We start from the raw sequence: 9,811 nt of genomic DNA, 5'->3' as shown, positions 1-9,811 counted from the left end.
GGTAAGAGTATAGTATGTTTAGATGTGTTTTTTTTTTTTTTTAAAACACAACATATGTATGTCCAAAACTTAAAAAACCTCAACATACTGTATAGTATGTCGATTTTTTTTTTTTTTTAATTGTCAAAATGTAATTTGTCCAAAAATGCTTAAAAACACTTCAGAATAGTACGCTGATCATGGTAATAGTGTAGTATGCCAAAAAATATTTAAAAAGCACCATATAATAGTATGCCCGAACATTAACATTATTAGTATATAGTATGTTGAAAAAGGTAAAAGAAATAAGAGGTCATCTTGTAATTTGTCCAAAAATGCTTTAGAATACTACATTGATCATGGTAATAGTATAGTATGTCCAAAAATCATATCATATGTACAGCATGCCCTAAACATTTTCATTACAAAGCCTTTTACATATTATAATAGTATATAAAAAAAGTAATTTAAAAATTATTTAAAAGCTGTACATGCATTTTATTCTTAAATTTCTTGGTCCATTACTGCACTGTTGCTGTCATCAGCTAAGATTTAATACAGTACACAGACTTTCTGCGGTGAAGCTCTCCATCATCAAAGTACATTGTAAAATACTGAACAGAAAATGAATCAGAAGAGGAAACAAAAAACACCCTGAGAACCACAGCAAACAACTAAGAGATTATGTGTTAATGTGCGTGTTGTTATTTTCACAGTCCTGCATCATTAAAGGAGGACATTCTTGTCTTCCACGAAGGTCAGAGACATCCAGGAGACCTAAAAGTAGACTGTGAGGAACTGAAGGTCATAAAAATCTGGGGAAAAAAACAAAAAAAAACAGTCGAGAGGCAGAGAGAGTTTTAAAAATAATCGTGGTTTATAAAACCCAGATATGACAGGATCACCAAAGTGTATACAGAAATACAAATACCATCAGGAAAACCATCATAGAACGGTGTTATACACTCGACATGTACAAACTACTCTGTAAAAGGGACTCGGGGGAGGATGGTTCAGACTGTAAGACATTTTACTTTCTTTATGTCTCTTTAAATCACATTTAGCCACAATGTATTTACTCTATTATCTTTATCAAAGTAGAACATCCATCTACCAAACTACAGGTACTATCACGTCCATCTAGATCAGAGAGCGGGCACGAACAACATCAAGAGAGGCAGAGGGAGGGGTGGACACATATCAAGCACTTTAACATCATCGGGGGGAGGGAGGGGGGTTCAGCAAGCAGTGGAAACAAAAATCACCCATGAGAAAAAATGGGATGTCAGGGCCAATCTTATCAAACACAAACTGTACAAAATAACCCTGTTTTTGTCACTGTCACTGGGTTACACATACTGAACATCTGGTCACTAAAACGTTTGTTTGTCTCACAGAGAAGCACCTCGAAAAATGCTTCGAATAAAGATCTGTGTGTGGAATACTCAGTTTAACAGTATCATGTCATGGTGTTGGCTCCGCTCTGTTCCTGCGCCCCATACGGTATGTCAAAGTGCTTCTGTCAGCAGGGCATGTTTACAACAAACAGATGTAACGTCCACAATATTTTCATGCACATTCACAAACAGTATTACAGCTTCAGGACACAGTGATCAGCCCCTCACGCCTCCTCCGTGAGCCCTGGACGCAAAGCCTTGAAATAAGAAGGAATCACTGACAAGATAATCACATTCTCCAGTTCTATGGATTTTTTTTGTTGTCTATTTTTATACAAACACATTGATTTACACATGAAAAAGAGTGCAGGATCGTGACCAAAGAAAAGCTCCTCATCACCTAAAAAATACTGCTTGTCAACGTATGAAATCAATCATTGTCACAGTAGCTACAATGATCGTCAATATACACATCATGTCAAATAAATTAAGACCTATGTACAATGTAAAACTAAAGCAGCATGCAGGCAAGACAACAGAGCCTTTTTACAAAACTATCTGCTGTAGAGTTGTGCTCTCCGACACAAGAGAGAGAGGCAATGTGTGTGTGTGTGTGTGTGTGTCGTGTTTGGTGCTATGTAATGGTGTGTGTCCCATGTGTGTAAATGGATCAGGAAGCTACCCATCTTCTACATTTTAACACATTTTCTTTTTTTTTACTTTCTAGTTCACATTTAGCTCATTGCACACAGAAGCTTTTCAGTCTTTTAGCCGCTACGGGAAAAACAGAAGTAGAAGAAACTTTCTATAACGCACACACGTGTGTTTGCAGCTCTCCGGGCTTCGTCTCATGACTAGCTGGTGGTGACGCAGTGAGGCCACAGAGTGTGGGGGTCGAACAGGAAGAGAAAGTTGAAACACAACAAACCAGCATTAAAATTAGCATCTTCTTGTATAAACGCCGGGACAGCAGCAGCAACACTTTAAAACTACAACCAACAGCTGCTGCTTTGAAAACAAGCTGAGGGGACAAATAGTGGAAGTACAGCACATGTTTCCTGGTTGTTACCAACATTTCTTATCAAAGATTAGTAGATTACATTTGATCTACATCACAACACTTGAAATCATTTTTTGAAAAGTGCTAAAATGAACGGGGCAACATTAAACATCCGAGACAAACAAACAACATTTATCTGGTGTTGTGATGTCACCTGAATGTGGTGATGAAGCTATTTTTTTTAAGGCTAACCCGAAAGTTAGCATCACTGAGCTTCTGTCAGAGTGTCTGGTAGTTGAAGTGTGTCGCAGTCAGTGTTGGGGAGTAACTAGGTACATGTAACGGTGTTGCATACTTGAATTACAAATGACAAATTAAGGAGTTTTCTCTCATTCATTTAGCTGTTTGTAGTGCAATTTTGAGCGCTGTTTTTGATCGGTTCTCTTGTTTGAATTTAGGAATTTAATTTAATAAGCTACATTAGTATAATGAAGTAACTGAATGAGGCTACATTACTTATTATATTTTAAAGTAGATAACTAGTAATCTGTTATTTCTTACACTCCAAATTAACCTTTCCAACACTGGTTGTAGTATGGGGTTCTCAAACTTTTCTCTTAATTCGAAATTCTGTTCATATTGGAAAAGCTAATAACAATTTAACTTTACATGCTGTTTTGCTGTCTGAATGAAGCATGTTAGCCTCGTTAGCATCGAAGCTCTCCTGTTGGTTATTGTAGCCTTCGTTAATCAAATTTAATCCATTTTAAAGTGTTTTACATTTTCCTTCCTGGTCCCTACGCTCAGTTTGAGAACCACTGGCACCAACACTTTGACTCAAGAACAAATCAACTTAACCTTTGAAGCTGTACATCACATCACTGTTGAGGAACTTCTACTCATATTACTGGGATTTCCAACAAGACGGAGACTAACAGCAAAAGCAAAACGTTCACTTTAGTAAGAGAACGCTCAAATCTTGAAACAAGCTTTGTGCAGGTTGGATGGACACATTCATAAAAGTAAAGCTTTGGTAGTTAATGCACATACATTTCCTGTAGCTTATAGGGCACTTTGAGATGAAACGGTGACTCACAGGTCGGTTTTGCACTAATTTGAGGTTCAGGATAAATCAAGGTCTAAATATTAAAAACGTTGGCACGAGTCTAACCGAGAAAAACATTCCAAATATTATAAAATACAAATAACAATCATCGTGTGGATGCTCAAACTAGTCTCACTAGTATAAACAACACATGTAGAAGTACTTAACAACTACAGTAGAGTAATAATGCACATCAAAATATATTAAATATATTACAAAGCAACTTCACAGACTAGAAAGGTTTGAATCAAAACAGCCCCATTTTGTGTACAAGTAGGGTTTTTAAAATGAGTGTATTAAATGCACTTTTCCTGCAAGTGCCTCCAGGTTGTGATTGTACACTGACGTTATTACAACTCAACCAAAAAAAAAGAAGGAAAAATAAGTGTATAAAAAGAATCAACGAGTTGAAACCAGTTGATTTGTTTTGATATGCTGTGATGTGTGTTGAGTCCTTCCTCAGGTTTCTATTGGTTAATATTCAGTCTTTTGATTGGCTTGTCTTCTCCCTGTTGATCCTAGCGTAGTTAAAAAGGGTGTAAACAGTCTTCTATGCAGCTTCTCAAAAAAAAAAAAATCCAGAACAAGTAAAGAAAAATCTAAAGAAACACAAAGATCTCAAAGTAAACAGCGCATACTAAAAAAAGTCCTTTAAAAAAGAAGAGGATAATCCCAGGGCAGTGTGGTCTGTGTTTCCACTTATGTGCAGAAAGCTGACGTGTGTGTCCATCTGTCTGTCTGTGTGTCTCTCTCTACAACTGTAGCTATTACACTCTGTTTGTGCTTCAGCAGGGTTTTTTTTACGTGTGTTTCTGCATTATAGTGTGTATTGTGTGTGTTTTTCTATACTTATAAAGACCAAATATACTCACAGGGATGTAAAGATGAGGTAAATTGTCCGACATGGGGACGCTCTGAGTCCTCACTGCTTTAAAGGTTTAAACTGAGGGTTAGGTCACTACTCTTACCACTACAAAGGAGAAAGGCTGAGGTTGTGTGTTAGTGAATGAGGTCCCTATAAGTATAGCATGGCTGTGTTTGTGTGTGTATGTGGAATCAGCTGAAGGCCTCGTCGTCCGTGTCTTCAATAAGCACCTTTGTGTCCTTTTTCGATCTGGAAGAGGATTGAAAAAATGATCATATTATAATCAGGCATTTCATTCATTTATAGAAATGATAATGACTGTTGCTGTATGCTGTATGAACTGTTTTCTACAATTGAAATGAGTCCAAGACTTCATAGTTCTATCCCCAAACAAGTCCTATTTATTGCATTTTATATATATATATTATAATGTTCACAGAAAACTAAACCGAACCAAAATAAAAAAGCTTGTTTTAGCACCTTGTATCTAGTTATTGTAGTGCTGTTTTTCTCAAGGACATGGTGACAGCAAAGATGAAAAACGTCAAATCTCTTCAAGGAATTTGGTTGTTTTAGTCAGTAGACTTTATAGTCATTTGTACTCGTCTGTCTTTATAAATCAAACTAAAATAAAAAACTATGAGTGCGTGAGCCTGATGTCAAGTGCCATGTTGTCTCTTACTGTGAGGAGGACAGTAGGGGGCGTCGGAGCGACAGGCTGTAGGACCTCTTCCAGGTCTTCTTGCCCGAGCGGTTCCGGACGCCGTCATCCTGGTCCATCATCTGCTCCAGCAGCGTCTGGTCATCAGCGTTGAGCGGAGCCACGGAGATATCCCTCACAGCACGAAACTCACCACAGTTATTCAGGTGCTCGTTCTCCAGACGGAAGAAGTTCCACACGAAACGTCTGCAGAGAGAGAGAGAGAGATGAGCAACAGCGTGAGGACAATGAAGTGGTGAAACTATATTAGAAATCAGTGTTAGGGTCTATGGGGATGAGTGGCTTTGAAGAACACCATATGCGACTTTAGGGGTGTGTTTAACAAAAGACTATCATGTAATTTAAACCAGTGGTGGATTGTAACTAAATACATTTACTCAAGTACTGTACTTAAGTACTGTTTTGAGGTACTTGTATTTCTATTTATGTAACTTTATACTTCTACTCCACTACATTTTAGAAGTAAATATTGTACATTTTACTCCACTACATTTAGCTGACAGCTTTATTTACTCATTAGGTCAATATTTAACATTAAAAACATGATGAATTTAGAATGATTACGCTATTTATTTAGATTAACAACACAACAGTATATTAAATAGGTAAAATTAACAGTATAATGATGCTTCCATTATTGCATCAATAATAATAATCTAAAAATATATTTGGAATATATATATAACAACATTGAGTACTTTTACTTTTGATGCATAAAGTACATTTTGATGCTGATACTTTTGTACTTTTACTTCAGTAAGGTTTTGGATGCAGGATCGGAGAATGGAGTAATTGCACAAGGTGGTATTAGTACCTTTACTTAAGTAAAGGATCTGAACACTTCTTTCACCACTGATTGAAACCCACCTGAAGACCTCGAGGGGAGCCAGCACAGTGGATACGATGTCGCCCACAGAGTGGATCTTGGTCGTTGTGGTCAGAGAGATCTGGATCGTCCAGGCAAAACGCAGGATCACATCTTCTATGATGGCGCAGTAGTAGTAGGCCTGGACGCAGACGAGACAGGATTAGGGTAACTGTGTGAGTGTGTGTGTGCGTGTGTCATTAGATTCCTATGAGATTGTACCTTGTGCGGATAAACAATTTCTTCTCTGAGGAAGGTGTTTTCTCCGGCTCCACGGTCAAACAGACCCCAGTCCATGCGCAGATCCCAGATCAGTGTGTACAGGGAGCTGATGGTGGAGAACACGATGAGCAGGTAGAAGAACATGTCGGCGTCTGTGTGTCCTTGCTCTGAAATAAACACAAACACAAACTCATTGAGAATTTTCCTCTCAAACATTGACAAAATGTGTTTGATGATCTGGTATGAAAGGAACTGTATTTACTTTTGAATTAACGTTTACAGAAGCTATCACTTAACTGAAGTGAGTCAACAACCCTGTGACCACTAGAGGGAGCCCTCCTGTCATGAATACACATGCAGTGATTAATAGCTGTCCTGTGGAGGACTACGCAGTTCAGAGTTTAACTTGCACTCACATCAGACATTTTTCACTGAATGGAAGATGACCAAACATGAAATTACACATTGTTATCTTTCTGCACTACTGATATCTCTTCATGAAGGAGAGGTTATAACTATAGTTACACGCAGAAACTGAACTCATGTTGAGTTGTCCTCATGGATTCTCAGCTCAACAGAAAGCTTTGCACGTGTCTTTACTTGTGTCAAATATCAACAAAGGCAGTATGCAGAGGTATTCATATCAATTTCAGTTGAGTGTCAGTTATATCGTTCCGTTGCATAAAATTTGACCTTCTTTAATATCCAAAGAAAGACCTAGTACTTTATTTGCTGAGTAAATATTTATACTTCTCTAGGGGCAAGTCCCTGTATGCGTTGAATGAACTTTTTCACTGCATCTGCATGAGAAAATTATGTAACTCAGCTGTAAAGAATGATTAAAAAGTATTAGATTTATTATTACTTATTATATTATTATTTATTAAGACTGTTGGTTTCCAGATGAAGAAACTGCTGCTTTTAACACCATTAGACTGTTTAATCTACCATTATGTTTGCTTTACTTTTGAAGTCTCGAGTTTGGCATTTCGGCCATCACGCTCTTTATTTTTTCGAGTCAGAAGTGCTATCTACTAGCACTGAGTAGAAGTTTAGTTAGCAAGGTGAAACAGTGTCTTTTACACTTATTACTTTGTACAGCCCTCATTAAAAAATTTTGGATGTGGAAAACAATGATTTGCAAATCATTTGCAACCTACATTTAGTTGAATACAGCATTAAGACAAGATATTTAATGCTCAGACTTTTTTGTAATTATATACACTTAATTTTATGAATTCTGTGTTTATTTATGCTTTACTGAGCGTCCCAATCTTTTTTTTAAATTGGTGTCGTACAATTGAACGCTGAACAAAACACTTGCAGTTGACCGAAATATCACAATTAACTTTATGAGATGAAAACACTCTGTGAAAGAATCAAAATTCTAAGATAAAGGGGCGTTCCCGGTGGCACACCTGGTAGAGCACATACCACAGAGGCCCAGTCCTCGTAAGCGGGTGGCCCGGGTTCGAATCCAGCTCGGAGCCCTTTCCCGCATGTCTTCCCCTCTGTCTCCCCCTTTCACTCTCAATATCTCTCCTATCAATAAAGCTACAAAATGCCCAAAAAATATCTTTGAAAAAAATAATTCTAAGATAAAAACACTACGTGGACATGGTGTCAACCCCTGTTGGCATTAAACAGAAGCAGGTTCTGATTGGCTTCACTTTTTTGCTGCTTGGCTGCACTTCATCAAAAACAAAATATTACAGTGACAGACTGAAATAAATGCATGTTGGCTGTAATGATAATAACCGTTGATGTTTAAACAAGCTCTAAGTAAGTTTACAGTGATTTGATGTGCTGGGTAATGTCAGTGTGTGTGTGTGTGTGTGTGTCACTGTGGATGTGTTTTGCTTGTTCCTCAGTGGGCGTTGATACATAAATCAGCACCCAGTGGCCTAACACAGTGACTCACACAGACAGAGACAGCAGCCACCAGACAGAGACCGGCCTCGCTCCCATTTGTCATAGTCACTGCTTCTTCCCGCTACCAGCCAAAGAGACGCCGGGGAGCAAAGCGAGGGGACATTTCTACCCGAGAGTTACTGCTGCGCTGCTCTGTTAACTGCTGCGCCCATTGTGCTGTTTGCTGCTTCAGCTGAGTGATGGGTTGGAAGAAGTCCCTACGGCCACACTGAGATTTCCCAGCTGTAGATTAAACTTAGTCCTGGACAATAGATTCTTTTCACTGGAGAGTATCCAATGATGTGATTTCCTCAGCTTGTAAAGTGTAGGAGTATTTAACCCTTCAGTTGCTCTTAAGGCTGATGTGTTTTCCACCACGCTGGTTAGCCACTGGACCATTAAGAGGTTAAACATGCTGAGATGGACATTGATTGGATGCTCAGTAAGGGCTAACGGTGGTCACTGGCTCCTGTCACACACAGTTGCTATTGCAGTAAGATATTCATGAGGATAAACATAATTTAAGGCAGAGCACTTCAGCAGGCTCATTTTATGCAACAGGCTCAGTTCTCGCTGATGGAAACGAGTTCACACCAGGAACAATCAGTTCCTGCTATTAGGAGTGATTAGGAGTGATTTGTCTGTTGCAGTGGCAACCCAACCTGTCAACAAGGTAATTAGGAGCCTTGAACCTAGACACCGTTCAACAACAGACCTCAGCCAACAAAATATAGAAATTCCAGCAGTCTCCAAACAGAGACCTTCATCTTTGAAATGTCTGGAGAAATCGGGCTCATGCAGGAACAACTCGTACAAACAGATTTATTCTAATGGAGCGCACTTTGTGGCTTTCAATAAATTTCTCTTTAGTACCAAATAAGGAACAAAATTTGCAAGTAGTCATACCAGTCATACACAAATAGTCTGACTCTCTCCACAGTGCAGAAAACAAGGCATTTTTGCTTGACTTAAGAACCATAATTCCATAATTTAAATAATTTTGAAGCTTACATGGTGCAGGAGTTAACTTTAATAAAACAACAAAGCAGAATGAAGCCTGTGCTTCGGCTGCATTCTCACAATATCCGTGCACACCTTTCTGCAGAGCTGTGCAGAGGTAATTTGTGCTTTAGAACATAACCGCCATGAAATCAGAAGATAACATTTTATTCCTAGGATTCACAGCTTTGTTCCCACGAGTGCTCTCTCTTCATTCATTCTCTATATATCACCTGCTCACTGCTGCTCTCAGTCTCCGCTTTGTTGAGATCAATTTACATATTATACTACAGTCTTATAAGTACAGTCTTACCATATTTTCCAATTGTTTCAGGTCCTGTTATACCACTACTGAGTTGACACTGATAAAATTTGTGAAATCCTTTCACAAATTGTTGGCGCGCAGATTATGCTAATCATCTGTTGAACGCACACCTGAACAGGTGATGTTCAAAATGCAGAAACAAGGGATGTACTTCAAGTTGGTGCAGGTAAGTAAGAAAGCAAACCTCAGAGAGAAAAGTTTAAGAGTTTTCAGATAAGAATACAAGAAATGTTCCTGCATAAGCACTATTGAGGCTGCACCTTCATCACAGTTAACTCCATACTGTGTGACTCCTGATAAAATATATTCACTGCAGCAGCAGTCTGTTTGGCCTCAGCAGGGGTGAATTAGAGTTCAAGCAGGCACAGAGAGAAATTTGACTAAAAGTCATATCTTCATTGGTTAACGTGTTTGACTGAGAT

At 38.5% G+C, this 9,811-nt stretch overlaps 1 protein-coding gene across 1 annotated transcript in view; it reads right to left on the bottom strand.

Annotated features, from left to right (window-relative positions):
- Positions 1-3,856: 3,856 nt before the first annotated feature.
- xpr1a (xenotropic and polytropic retrovirus receptor 1a) overlaps positions 3,857-9,811 on the bottom strand; it is a 71,010-nt gene continuing 65,055 nt past the window's right edge. Inside the window, exons 13-16 of the mRNA XM_059340784.1 lie at positions 6,155-6,321; positions 5,935-6,074; positions 5,029-5,253; positions 3,857-4,595 (exon numbers count right to left, since the gene is read on the bottom strand). Coding sequence (XP_059196767.1) covers positions 4,538-4,595; positions 5,029-5,253; positions 5,935-6,074; positions 6,155-6,321 — 590 coding nt within the window. The 3' untranslated portion in view covers positions 3,857-4,537. The remainder of the gene's footprint in view (positions 4,596-5,028; positions 5,254-5,934; positions 6,075-6,154; positions 6,322-9,811) is intronic.

This window comes from Centropristis striata, chromosome 9 (assembly GCF_030273125.1).
Source record: "Centropristis striata isolate RG_2023a ecotype Rhode Island chromosome 9, C.striata_1.0, whole genome shotgun sequence".
Classification (NCBI taxonomy): Eukaryota; Metazoa; Chordata; class Actinopteri; order Perciformes; family Serranidae; genus Centropristis; species Centropristis striata.
This window is presented reverse-complemented; position numbering and strand designations above follow the sequence as displayed.